Source organism: Melozone crissalis, unplaced genomic scaffold, assembly GCF_028551555.1.
Source record: "Melozone crissalis strain CALT ecotype California unplaced genomic scaffold, PUWL_Pcris_2 ptg000018l_1, whole genome shotgun sequence".
NCBI lineage: Eukaryota > Metazoa > Chordata > Aves > Passeriformes > Passerellidae > Melozone > Melozone crissalis.
Genome location: NW_026535796.1, coordinates 46,016,772 through 46,031,791, shown reverse-complemented (window position 1 = coordinate 46,031,791; position 15,020 = coordinate 46,016,772). Strand labels below are relative to the sequence as shown.

Sequence of the window (15,020 nt, the reverse complement as noted above, 5' to 3'; positions counted from 1 at the left end):
CTGTACTAAGGATCAATCTGACATTTATAAAGAGATTCTTGAAAATGTAAAAATAGTCACAGGGTAAATGCGGTGCAGACTGTGGGAGTATTTGATATTGATTCAAATTTGACTATCCAAGTTAAATATCCTGCACCACCTGCATCATGTACCATTGCTCAATTTATGTCATTTCTTCATAGCAAACTTTCAGAATCTCAACAGCAAGAATGGAAAAAACATCCCAGCCTTGGCAAGAACTTGTATAGAGAAGACTAAAGCACTTGAACAAGGCTCTGCAGGGAAACCTCTATTGCTGCTGCTTGCACTAGGTGTGCCAAAGGAAGGGCAGATTTCTCTTACTGGGACTGAACAAATACATGAGTTTTGGTGGAGGAAATGCTTTACACCAGTAAAGTGAGAAAACTGTAACAAGGGGAAACAGCAGAACACAAGGGTACAGCTAACTGCTCCTTGTCATGTTATTGAAACTCCTACTGCATGGATGCCGCTTTCCTCCTGTTCCAAGCAAAAAATGTTCTCCTGAACACAGTATCTCCAAGTAGAGTGACTGGCTGAGGTTTCCTGCTCTGTTACATTTCAGTGAATCATCTCCCCACATCTGTATGCTTTCATGTTAGCAGCTCATACTGATAGAACAGAGAACTTCAACAATAACGCAATACATTATTTGTCTGAATACTTAGCACAGGGACTTTTTATAGACAGACAGATTAGATAGATATGTGAAAAGTATGATGCTACACTTAGAAAATGAAATTAAGGACTGCAGGTCTGTAGGCAGGCAACACAGTGCAACAGTAACCTCCAAATTCTTACCTTTGGAACACTGAACAAAAGGTGCCATGAGCTTATCCAGTGTTTTTTCCAGAGAGGAAGATGGTGAGTTGCTCAGTGCTGATATATTTGGAGTTGAGCATAATGAGTAGCATTAAAATTGATGGTCTAAAAATAGGTAACTAACTGGATCCAAGGGAGCTCACTCTCCAGTGTTTTTAAATTCTTACAAAAAGAGAGGACAAATCCTACTACCCACATTTGATGGATTGTTCTGACTCAGATCTCCCTTACCTAGCACTATACAGGGGTCAAAGCTCAGATTATCAAAACTATATTCCTGATGGAGATAATTTATTGTATTTGTTGCTTCCCATAATCAGTTTCTGGAAGCCTCAAATCACAGATCCTGAAGTTTAAGTATTTTGACTAAAAAATATAAAATTTGATCAAACTGTGTTTGGACAAGGTACTTTTCTGAATTCAAAAGTGTTATTGCCACTGTTTGCTTCCCTCGTTAATATATCAGGTAGGTGATTATTCATACACCAGGAAAAAGATGAAGTCAGAATTTTTGTAAGTTTTAACCAGGAAAAAAAGGCCTACCAGAACATCATCTTATGTATTATGACATTCTGTGTATCTGGGGCTGTCCCCAGATTCTGTGGGGAGAATGAGAATGATTCTGGTTGTAATGAGAATGGCAATTTAATGTTCAACACATCATTTTTGCTATAAAATTGCAAATCTGAAGTGAAGAACCATATTGGAATTTTATTCATGTTTTTTATACTTTCAGGTGGATCTTACTCAGTTTGGCACATACAGTACTTCAAGGATATTGATTTCCTAGCAAGTTCCTTGCTGTTAAACCTCTGGAGACAACTTACACTTCTCTGGCTGTTGGATGAATAGGCAAACTTGAGTTTTCCCACCTGCTTTATAGTTAAAATGTACCCAAACTTTAAACTACAAACTGGCAAGTATAGCTCCTACCCTCATTCTTCCAGCTAAAATTCCATACTGAGATTATCTGTGTTCTGCTCACTTTTAATTATTTTTTTAATGTAGTAGGAGAAATATTTTTATTAAAAGCTGTATCTACAGCAGAGGTCTTAAGTTCCTTCCAGGTAAGTTATTAGCACCCTGTTTCTTAATAAAATAATTTTCTACCATATGGAATAGAGTGTGGTATGGGCAATTCAAGTTTCTAGATGATTGCTATTGATGATAATTTCTTTCTTCTTTACTATTGATGATAATAGTAAAGAAGAGGCTGAGAAAAGAAAATCCCCCCACATACCTTGTGTGCTGCTGGACTACAATTTGTGGCAGGGAATGTCCCTGCCAACCCAGATGTGAGTAGCTGCTGCTGTTCCCCTGGTGTTGGATATTGCAATTCTTTCCCTACTGGTTTTGTATTTTTCCAGCTGAAGGAAAAAATCTTTTAAAGTTACTGCATATTTTTTCAACTGTTCCATTTTGACTCAGTCCATGTGAAGCAGTTATCTACAAGAAGTCTATGGGGAGATAACTACACTAGTTTTCAGTGATGAGGTTTATCTGTATTTTAACAGTTAAGCCCACTATGTTAATAAAACAAAACTTCTGAAAAATAATCCTGCTCAGTTTCAGTATTTTCCCCATTCCTCGTATTTTAGAAGAAGACAGATAAGAATTGTAAAGCACAGCTACATCTTGAATAAAGTAGGGAACTAATTCCCAGCTTATAAATGGATCTGGCAGTTCTCTACATGCTGGCTGCATTGCAAGGATGAGACTTAGTTACAAGCTACTGCAGTTGCTTCTCCCCAAATGTTCATTCATTTCCTGAAAACAAATTGCTTTTCATGCCAGAAAATGTCTTAAGTTTACTTGTAATTATAAAAATGCTACCCAGCTTTATTGTTGGAGAGCAGGAAGTGCATTAACTTGTGCCCACAGCTGCAGTATGCGCACCCTCAGGCAAGTTCATGCTTCTGGGCCAGCAGCCTCTGCTCTACTGTGCCTGCAGGATTCTGCAAATCCCAGTGGTGAACGTTTCTGCATAAGAAAAAGGGAAGCATATGATGGATACTTCTATTCTCTGTCAGTCTGGGGCTGGACATGGACTGTTAGTCTTTGCAAGAACTACTGAAAACAAGTTAAGTGGTGTGCTGACTGATTAAAAATGACAAGTGTTTAGACAAGCAACATTAACCTCTGCAAATCCATGGATACGTCTATCCCCATCACACTTATCAGTTTAGGACCACTGAATTATAAATGAGATGCCTGATGTAAGAGAAATGAGCCTCAGAAATGCTACTCCAATATGTTAGCCCAGTTTCTGATTGACAAGTCAGGAAGTGTGTACAGCCACTGCTGTGGGATCTTCCACTTCCCAACTCCAAATGCACGGGACTACACGGTGACAAAATCCTTACCCCATGAAGCTGCCTGTCTGTGGAGTTGCTGCTGTATGATGTATTTAAACTGCAGGATGTGTTTGGAGATAAGCCATTAAGAACAAGAACAGAACAATTGTATTTCACTTTCCTAATTGAAATTCAAGTCCATTAAATATGAAGCAATGTTCTAGGTAAGATATTTTTGAAAGGAATTTGTTCTACAAAGTTTAGATAGTATTTCTGTACCAAACATTTAATTCAGCAAAGAATTGGTTACATCAAAAGTGATTGGATTTGAACAGAAAGTAAACAGAAATGCATATTCAAGATAGTTTAATATGTATTTTCTGAATTAGAAATATCACTTTCTTAAATGAATGAGAATTTCTAGTGTAATGATCCATTACTCCCATCCCCCATCACTGAATTACATTATTTATACATATAATACAGAGCCGATTGCAGTTGGAAACAACAATATTAAAATAAATGTTTAATAGATACAAAGGATCTTTTCTCCACAACATAGTTTTTCTGGTGTCTGGACACCAATTTTAAAGTAATTCTCTATAAGCATTAAACTATTTAAGTGCAAAACAATTTTGTTTTAAAAAAATCTATGATTGCAGCATCCATCTTCCTGAAAAACATTTTGAAGCCAGAAAGTAATGACTTTCATTTTCCATGAGTGCATTCCAGGCTGTCTTCTAGCCATCTCTGGTTAAAAAAATCAGTGCAAAATAAACAATGGTGAAGTACTAGTTTAACCATTGAACTTACTTGAATTTAAGAAACATATCTTATTTTACACTATATATATATATATATATATATCTTTTATTTATATATTTATAGAGATTAAATTACACTGGACTTGAAAAGTATAAAGAAAACAAAAATGTTACTACTTTTTCCTGCAATACTAAAGGAAGCTTTTTGCTTTTACTCCAATGCAAACTCTTCCTTGGGTGAGCAGCCTAGCAGGATCAGCTGTAGTGAGAACTCCTTACATTTGTCCTTTGCAAGTCACTATGTGATTCACATAATTCCATGTTTACACTCTGCCACATTATAATTTGTGATGCTCTTTGCCTGAAGAACAGCTCGTGGTTCCACTGTCATTACTTCTTGTCCTGCGTTCAGAGATTTGCTAGCAGTAGTGTGATGGCTATACTACAGTTCCACTTGGAGAATTGGCCTGGTTTTGGGATGACAATAAACCCTGCAAACAAAGCAGTTTACATTAATCCAGCAAGAGAACCTGACATGAATTTTATAAAGTTCTTAACCTCAACCTACAATGAGTACAGTTGATTTTTACCAACACTTGTTTATTACTTCAGACATCAGCACCTTCCCTCCTACAAAGGCTCTAAGGCAGCAGCACGGTCTCAGGCAAGCAGCGCACAGAGAGCTCTCAGACAGGCAGAAACGTGTGCGTTGTGACACGGAATGGATCTGATCCCAGCATTTGGTTTAATCTACCTTGCACTTGGAGTCATAGTGAACTCTGAAACTTTAATAATCATACACCAAAAATGTGAACAGCATTTTACTGAGGTGGTGTCAAAAAAAATCTATTGCAATATCAATGTTTGACACCTGACCTGATACAGGGAAACACTTCATCTCTTGTATGTGATTGAGTATTACAAGGTTTGAATAGAAAAATAGATTGTCTAACCAAATATTTGTATTGGTAATTTTAAAACAGAATTAAACACTGACAAGAGTTCAGTAGAGATTTCCTATTATAATTTAAGTTAACACTCAGGAAAACTTGGTACCAGCTCTTCCAACTACCCTGCCATTCAAATCTTGTTTCACACACAGCCCTACAACTGCACAGTGCCCCTCACCACACAGAGGCTGCTGCTCTGGATTAAAGCAACTTCACCTTACAGATCAAACCTCTGGGTACCAATGGACAGATTCCATTTCAGATTAATGCACAGTAACCACTTTTTAATAATTCACATAAAATAACTATCAGGCTTATTCAGGAAAAGCTTATTGTCAAAATACAATTTAGCCTTATAAGGTCATTAGTTCTACTGAGTGCCAGCAGGCCAAGGGGCATGCTGGCAGCTGGAAGCACACTGGCAGCTGGAAGCACACCAGCAAATATCCCCATGCAACTCCTCACCTTGTAGGAATGATAAATGCACTTTCAGCAACTCCTCTAAGCAGCTCCCAGCTTATGTTCTTACCTCAAAATTAAGATCCTGGGACTCAGATCCATCAAACTAGACAAGATCAGGCAGCAGTTAGCATACAGACAGAAGACAGAATTATGTCACTTCTTCAGAATCTACAGGAGCTCTTTCAAACTTGGATCCAAGAACTGAGAGGTCATGATGATGGAAGTAAACCCTGACCTCAGAAGAAGTGGAAAGAGGGGAAAGAGGGCAAGACTGACTGGATTCAAGTCATCAAATTTCTGCTCAAATCAAAGCCCTTCTTTTTAAAAAAAACATTGATCATTTCAGACACGTCATGAACCTGAGTAGTTTGCAGGATTTCTGGCAGACTGTATTTGCATATGGTCCATATGACATTTATATATAACAAAGCACATGGAACTTAACCTGGTGCCTTCCATAGACCTCACCTGAAAGAACCTGAAAAACACCTTTATTTGTATTTCTTTATGCAGGGAATATCTGATTGAAACACTGTTGAGGTAGACTGAAGTGGGTTGTTCTCTACACTTGACATTCAGGATGTACAAAGATCCTGCATATTTCATGAGAACAAAAAGTTTCCTAGTTATTACTTATGGACTAGATGGTGAAAGAAGTAATAGGCAGAACTTTAGAGCAAACAAGCCACTGAAGCACTTCTGAAATTTTTACCAGGGAAGTTTTGTTGGAAAGTGACAAGGTTGAATCAGAATTCACTAGTTCATTACTGAAGCATTCTTCACAAGTCTATTAAATCCAGCAGCAACTGGAAGGTCTTTCTTGTCAGAAGATTACATCCACTAAGCAACTCTGAAGTACCCTGGAAAAAGACGTCCAAAGGTATTATTTTCAGTCTTAATTAAATCAGCAATCCAAACTGTTCATATGCAAATATGTGCTTTATAAGCACACAGGAAGCTCTAGGGATGGCATAATGTCAAGTCTTTTTCAACAGGCTCATAACCACCCTATACAGGAGAAATAAGGCATATTCTAGCATTGGATTTACATTGTAACACAAACAATTATTGGGAAACAAAATGAAGTTATTTTCCTAGGATTCCTTTAAAAACTGGCAGCACATACTGAAATTCAGTGTGGTGCCTTATTCCCTGTGAACTACCAGCCACTCCAGAATGCAAGTTCCAAGACTAGGAACAAGGAGTCAGTCCTGGTTACACCTCATAGGTGGTGAATGCTCCCTGCTTTGAAGAGCAGCAGCTCAGTGCAGATGGCTTTCAGTGAGTACCAGGAATTCCTTGTATTTCAGTCCTTGCTCTGAATTAATTCTGCAGCTCTGAGCAGGCAAGCCAGAGGAACACTGAAGTGGAAATAACCTCAAGACCAATATTCCTTGTGCTTCTGCAGATGGAACAAATGTATGCAAGTACTGCCTTAAAACTTGGACTAGGCTATGATGCTGTTCAGAAACTCACTCCCAGGGGAGAGACCAGAAAGTTTGTGAGTTCTTGCAAGTACTTGATTTCAGAAGACATCTTAAATGTTCATACAAGAAAAGCAGAGTATGAATTTGGTTTTTAGGCACATAAGTTTCACCAAGGTGGTGAGTTCTCAGTGGGTCCAGATTAAAACAAAAATTCTGCAGCATTTTGCCATTGGATCAGAGCCTCCAAGCAAGGCTATTCACAAGGTTGTGTGCAGTGTAACACAGTACATGGAGGAAAACAACCTAAGAAAAGCAAGTGAGGGCTCAAATAAAGTTACTGTTTTGATACAAAAGTTCTCAGTAAATCTCATCTGTGATACAAAGGGTGTGGGATTTGACAACAACTACAACTGACAACAGTTGTAGTTGTATTCTCTGGAAGAACAGGATGGGTAAGGTAATGAAAAAATATAAAAAGCTCCTGCCTGTAAAGAAAGAAGAAAGCCATTAGAGTGTGGTGCTTTCTGTGATGGAACCACCCAGTCTATCAGGTGGGAAAAGATGAAACAAAAGCTGGAGCAACTTATTAGAGCAACAGCCAAGTGAGCCTGTTTAACAGCTGTGCCAGGAATCATGGAAGAGCAGAGCCACAGCTGCAGCCCTGCCGTGTGGTGCAGCAGCTTCAGGCTTAAGGACAAACAGATCCCACTGAGCAAGCAGCAGGAACAAATTAAGACACTGCTCAAAGTTTTGTAAATAAATGTAGTGTTTTATTAGCAGTTGTATTTTGTCAGCATATGAGTAGCAGGCGTGGGAAATGGAAGAGTTATGAGCTCCAAGACAGGAATTTAGTAAAACAATATTCATCCCACCCTCAGAGGTAGCTGCTGTCATCTCAATGGGACACTCCACAGCTGAGCAATGCAGCTCTCAGAGGATGGGGTCATTTTTCCTAAGTCAGTCACTGCTGTGAGTATTGAACACAGGCTGCTTCAGCTCTAGCTGCTAGGGCTATCCTGTTTATCCATGCATTCTCTGACTTCCTGAAACACACAGGACTTTGCACATCTGGTAAAAATACGCTGGCATGGGTAGGAATGAAAAGCCATAACATGTACAATCAGGAAAGCCATTTGCACCCAAGGTTGTGGCACTCATCTGCTGGGGTCTGTTCACTGCAGCAGCACAAACACAAACCCTCCTCCTCCTTTATGGGATTGTGAGGAGAGGGGTGGGTATATTTTTAAAAATTCCACATACAATCCAGACAAAAGTCTGGGGCTTTTTTCCAAAGACATGAAACATAATGTTTCACAAGAGAAAAAAATTCCATGAAAGATCAGCATGTAATTGCTGTGTTAAAAAAAAAAAAACAAAAAAACCCAGGAAGATACTGCAATATTAAGTAGGAAAATAGTAAACAGTAGCCACTGAGTTAATATTTTCTTAATTTAAATTAGAAGCTGTTTAATTGGAGCCAAAGGTGCAATCATACACAGTTTCACTAATCTAGATAATAAACAGCAAGTTTGGACATGCAAGCACGATCCAGAAAGTGCATGTCTCCTTCAGGGAAACAGCTCTGCTGGCACTCAGAAAATGCTGGATGTCAAACTCTGCTCATCTTTCTACTTTCTGGTTTGAAATTGAAAGGTAGAAAAAATAAAGGGTCCAACATAACAAGCAATCCAATGTAAAAAAAAAGAAGTCTCATAGTACACTTCACTAATGCAATTAAACCAATTAAAATATGGCTGAATTAACAAATGCGCATACAAGAATGGTAGTGGTTTGTTAAACCATTTCTACTATTGCCAGTATGTAAAATAATGGGAAGTTATTATTTGAAAAATACTCCAGGAGTAGTTTATTCTTGTCCAGAACGGTGATATTCCTGGAGTAATTAGGGTTACTACATAACTGGAGTTACAAAGTATTGTGGACTGAAGCTTTGCTTGAGAACAGAGCCCATGGTCCATTACGGTGTTTGAGCAATAAGATACAAAAACCAAAGTGAGATTTCTCACATTTGTTTAAAATTCTGTAGGTAAATTAGCTGCACTGGTTTTAAGACTTGCATGAACAATATCGTCAAGTTCTTTATCCAAAGAATAAGTGTTTAACAGCAAAAGATTCTGAACTGCATATACTCACTAAATCACATATTAATCTCTAATGGAGTAATAAAATTAATTTATTAAAAATGCTCAGGAAAGCACATGTTGTTCCTTCACATAACATGCTACAGAGAAATATTCTGTATGGGATTTAGGGGATAGAGCAAAGCTGATGCCTGTCTTTACACAGTTTGTGTGTTCACTTTTAAATTTGTAATCCATTTGCCTTTTTTTCTCGATTCTGATAACATTACACAAAAGTATAAATACATAAACCATTTGACACCAGACCTTATAAAAAGACTGTAGCACCTTTAGGGTTTCACTTGCAACTTCTCTTCTGTGTATATAAAGGAGTTTCTCTTAACAGAGGTCACTGTCAACAAAAAAAAATTCAAATTCAAGGCTGGTAGAAAACCATCAGTAACTAAAAATCTGTCCAGTGGCGCTAGGTGAATGGAAGATATGCAGGTCCAAGAGGAAAAAAAAACTAAGATGCAACTACTTGGGTGCTTGAAAATGCAAAAAGGCTTTTGCCAGCAGAAGCCTGACCTGGGCTCAAAAAATAGGACCTTAAGCTACATTCAAGTACTAAGGGCTCACAGGCTTATAAACTGTTGTTTCTCTACTTTCCTCGAACTACAAAAGTCGTAAGGTGTAAAATTTTCGGTTTAGAAAATAATGAAATTGAGATAAACCAGGGAAAACATCAGGGAAAAGCATATAACTTAAGGCAACCCCACATGAGTTAGCCATAAAGTGACTGTGGTCTTAGAAGAAAGGAGCCAAATGAGTTTGATAAGGTTGAGCAGCACCTACCTAAAATCCAGCTTCAAAACCCAGAAAATAACATTGTCTTAAAAGTTATTTCCTTGAGAAGCTTGTGCAACGTTATTAAAGGCAAGTAAAATGACACCTTCATGTTTCAAGACATTTTGCCAAATACCTTCTCTAACCAGAAAACCTGTGGAAGCTGGGTTTTGTTTCAGGCTCACACTGACTATTGGGAAACTGGTATGACCTACCAGTTCTTGCATCATTTGATATAAATGGATGTTCCAGAAGCATTCAAGCAGATTTCATTTTTTCTTTCACTAGCCCCTGTTCTTAAATATGCATCAATGTTCTATGTATAGAACATCACAATGGTCAGTCAATACCTTGGAAGTACCACAAAGTTCTCAAGTTTACTTAAGATGATCGCCTCAGCTTTAGTCTACAGAATATTTTTGCATAAGAGACAAACGAGTCCTCCCTGTCAGACTGGACCCAAAGTAACTCACTTTTACACTGAAATTCCTCAAAAATGCCTCTGAAACACTTCAGTAAATAGCATTTGTTTGGCTTTTCTTTGTTAACAAAGAATCACTGCTGCAAAGGTGAGACAATGCCTAACCCCTCAAAAGGAAGGGCAACATCTGAAGTCTTCACCTAAATTTGCTCCAAGAAATTTTGCAAAGTTTTAGTCTAGTTTATTTTAGTTCAGATGAGTTTCATCCTAGACTATTTTCTCCTAGGCAGAAAATGCTTGAATCACCTGTATGAGCCATATCCTCGGGGCTGTAAATTCAGCAATCATTAGGCAAACACCAAGATCTAAAGCTGGAATAAAGAACATACCCTGCACCAGAGTCCACAGAGGAAAGAGCTCCTGTAGAGTCCTAGAAGGAATGACGACACTCTGCCCCAGCTCCTGCCGGACAGGTGTGCAGAGAGAATCTAGAGACAGCCATGTCTGTGTTCTGCTGAATCTGAGTTTAAACAAGTTTGAAAAGTGGTTTGGTAAGTATTCTGTTTCATGTTACTCTAGTCCTAAAAAAATTAGCTACCTTGAGTCATGACCTTATCAGCAAGCTTTAAACATCAAAACATCTGCATAGTCTTGAGATGAAACATTTTCTCAGAGCAGGTTACAGATGTGATCAACTTCTTACTTTAAAGCATGGCAAGTTAACAGTTTCATTGTGGCCATTTGTTCAGCACAGTGTGAGAGCATAAGACCACCTAAGCACTGCAAGATAAATTAAAACTCAAATGTGGAAAGGACTATTGAAAGTTATCTACATTTACAGTTCAATCACACATTTTTATTTAACATCAGTATACAGAGGACAACCCCAGCAAGTTATTTTGTAATGTCAAGTATTTAGTAAAGTTCTTCAGCTGTAACAGTGACAATAGAACAGCTAAAAATAAGCAGTATGAAACAAACATGATCTTCTTAAAATTATAAATATACCAACAATACTTCTTAAAGCTTAATTATTGCAACAGTTAAATTAACAATAGTTCATGTTAGAAAGGCTCTATGAAATTTATTCAAGTTGTCAAGAAATTAGATGGAAGTGTAAAAAGGAAATACATATGAATTTTACTTTTGATTTTCACTAAAGGTAGTCAATACAATTTTGTACAGTATCACCTAACATGTCAATCTTTAACAAACTCCAGTATACAGAATCATAAAATGCAGAAAAAATAGTTTAATCTTTACATGTAAATTGACAGTAAATTAACTGACACAAATTTTATTATTGTAACATAAGCAGGCCAGCAATTTAAATATTAATTTAGTAGTTTTATGTTGTTAAAGGGGCCGACATATACAGTCATTCCAAGTACATACTCAAATTTTAAGAGGTGATAATTCAGAACATGGGTTTTCTAGAAAGTGTTTAGTAAAAGTCATGTTATTTCCTAATCCAGACATCCTCATCATAATGCCTTTACAGGGTTATGATCTCTCCTGGCTGTACTGGAGCCACTTGTCACACCTCCTCACACACGCACACACACATACCTTGCTATAAATATCACACCAGTGTACTCTAGGTTTAATTCACCCTGATAATGTGGGTATGCCATGTGCAACTTTGCTATTGTGCACATTACAGAAAGCTTCAAATTTTAGCATGGTAACCTGAAGTTGTATAGCTGTGTTTCAGTTTAACTATAATCATCCCTGAAGTTTATACAGATACCGTATCAAGTTGAAAGAAATCTATTTGATAGTACTTAAATACCAGCAATTGAACTTCAATTGTAATGATGAAATGCTCCTTTCCACTGAGGAAGAATTAGTATGTATAGCTGCTTGTCTCACTCAAATATAGTACATGAATGTTAAGTACTTTCACTAAAACAGAAGCCATACTAAAACATGATACTGTACTACAATTGTAGTTAACTAGAAAATTCAAGGATGTTATAATTTAAGTCTAAGTTTTCCTGTACAATAAGTCAAATAAATAAATTCCATGTGCATTTGTTTTACAAAGTGGTAGGATGTTTCTCTTGCTAGGTTATACACTGCCATTTCACCTGGGGGTGCTTCTGGCCAATCTTACCTTGAGCCTTCTGACACAGGGAACTCCCCAGCAACTTTCACTCCCAGAAAATGGAGTCACTTACAGACAGTGAACAGTCAGTTCTGAAGCCCAACACAGAAATCATGTAAGCAGTTACTCTGACCACTGAGTTCAGAGAAAACTTATTTTGCATATCCAAGTACCACTTTGGGGTTTTGTGGGTTGCTTTTGTTGGGGTTTTTTAATTGCTTCCGCAGATCCTGTAATTCAGACTGACGTAGCTATAAAGATACCACAATAAAGTTTACTTTTATTCCTTCCAAATTCTGCTTCTATATTTCTAGATTAATCCAACAGTTCTGTAATCCTGTTTAGGTTTCCCATCAGGGCCTGGCAAAGACGGGGTGAGAGATGACAGCTAATTGTCACCATGTTGAGGAGAAAAGCTCACACTCTTGTTAAGGCAACCTATTTTTCTGACCGCCCTGAACCTTTCACAGAAACCAGCTCACAAAAAAAAAAAAAAAAAAAAATTGAAACTAATGAACCCTGAACTTCATCCAACTTGTTTCTAATTGAATTTTGCCATTCACTTCACTTCACTGACTGGGAGTTGGCAGAGCAGTTCTGGAAGTGCAATGCAAGAACAGCACATCCCGTGAGGAAGCTCAAGGTAGGATTTTGTACACACTGAAGCAGTAATTTGGAAAGTTTATAAACAAACTGTCAGGACAACGTCAGCACTGCACAGACTATCAACTATCACAGGGATCATGGCTGAACAGACACTTCTGGATTTATTTTCCACTCAGGGCAGCACAAGCCCAACCAGAAAAATAAAGAGAATTTGTCATACACTGTCAAATTATCCAGCACATGTTTTGATGGCTGTTGGAAATGAAAGGGAGAGGTAGCACTGCTCAATGGAAATTACATTAGACACTGCAAGCCTCCTTTGCTTTTCCATCCAATTCTTTCTTCAGGCTGGCAGTGGCATCAACTTAATGAAGGCCTTCTGAGGCAATGATGGAAGCAGCAGCAAGATTCAGAGGCTTTTACTCTATAGAGTTGGCAGACAAAGAAGTGACAGAGCTTTAAGATCACTTGGGGAGCCGTATGTCAAAGGAAGACTAGAAATAGCAACTTTAAACCCCAGAGTAATGGGACATGCTAGGATAAAACAGCTAGTGAAACAGAAATGATGGTATATAACCCAGTAAGAAAGACATCACCATGAGTGTTTTATACTTTGACAATTCTCATTAAATAAAATTAAGTGCTTTCCTATAAACAAAAAGGATGCTCATAACGTCCTTCTGGCACAAGTATTTTCCTAACAAAGCCCTGTAAACATGCCACCAAAATTTAGTTTTTACCAGCAGAGTGAGCTCACTAGAAATGCAAGTGAAATCAAAAAAACAAAATAATTTGTAAATTTCTAAGTAAATACATCCTAAAGAATATGGCATTTACATCAGTGTGCAATATATTAATTTTGAAAGTGATAACTTCAGCATGAAAATTACTTACCTGTAGTTAAAGTTTTCCATATTGGCCAATACATAAATCCTGATTTTTGGTACTGCATACTTTATCTCTGAAATATTTGAAATGTCATATTCCAAATCAAAGTCAATACACAAAAATATTTAAGTTATACTCAGTCTAACAAAACCCACCTCAGCCACTGAAAAATAAATGTGACAGTGTAGTGTTTAATAGCATCCAAAGGAGTTTTAGAAAAAAAGAAAATGTAGCTCACAATAGCAATCTGAGGCACTGCTGTATTTAATAAGATGTGAAGTGCACTGAGTCACAAAAGTATAACTGCTTTAATACTTTCATTTTGAGCAAACATTTTAAATAGTTTAGTGTTTTAAGGGAGTGTTGGTTTTTTTTTTTTAAATTAATGCTGGATTTGTAGTTCTCAGGCAAAAAAATACTTTTAGGTAACACCCTCCTCCCTTCTCCCATAAAGGGGTTTTCAATTTTAAGTTTTAGATTCAACCTTTAAATATGCATTAAGATGCAGAGCAGACACAGATTTTTACGCACACGTATGCTGAGACAAATTTGATAGGATCGCAAAAAAGCCTACATTATACAAACAATTTTAAGAAAAATAATTGAGTGTTACTTGCAAGTTTATAGTAATGAAGATGTGGTATCTAAATATATACAGAACCTCTACTTCAAAAGTCAGATTTATGAACCGAGTGGTTAAAATCTAACAAACAACAGATTTTCATTTAAGTTGCTCAACACAGCATTATTCAGGTATTACCAGATCATTTCTCTCACTTCAGGTGATAGTCTACATCCCCTTTCAGAAATTTTCACAAAAATAATGGTCCTTTTTCTCAGATCAACTCTGGAAATGTTTTCACAGCTGTATTCCTTTGAACTGTTGCTGGCAAGCAGAGCTATTGTAGCACAAAGTACTTTTTAATGTAAGAATCACCACATTTAGCTTCAGTCAAAATTTAGCTATCTATACATTGGACAGAAGAAAAATAAAATATTATAGGTGTTCAAGTGCATCAACAACAAGAGTGAAAACTAGTAATAGACTAATGTAGGTTCAGCTGATGGAACTGGTGCCATCAAAAACACGAGCTTGTAGTGGTTGAACTGCCTTAACAAACCTGACAGGAACAGAACACTGAAACTACTGACAGAAAGCTTGCAGGATTTTCCCTAACTTAAATACATAAATCAAAACCTGGCTATAATTAGAGTTCCTTGTTAATACTGATTCACAATTTAAGAGCATAAACTACAGTCAGTACAGGGCTCACAAATCTGTGCATAAAATGGCTGATGTTTTAATAAGAAGTGGTTTCACATTAATGGCAGGC

At 37.3% G+C, this 15,020-nt stretch overlaps 1 protein-coding gene across 4 annotated transcripts in view; it reads right to left on the bottom strand.

The window, feature by feature from the left end:
- Positions 1 to 1,576: 1,576 nt before the first annotated feature.
- Positions 1,577 to 15,020, bottom strand: part of WDR20 (WD repeat domain 20) — a 47,417-nt gene continuing 33,973 nt past the window's right edge. Inside the window, exon 4 of one of the 4 annotated variants that reach the window (XM_054276237.1) lies at positions 1,577 to 6,170. In XM_054276237.1, coding sequence (XP_054132212.1) covers positions 6,090 to 6,170 — 81 coding nt within the window. In that variant the 3' untranslated portion in view covers positions 1,577 to 6,089. Of the gene's footprint in view, positions 6,171 to 10,378; positions 10,606 to 10,644; positions 13,760 to 15,020 lie in introns of those variants that run through there. The other 3 variants (XM_054276235.1, XM_054276234.1, XM_054276236.1) reach the window with 3 other exon arrangements.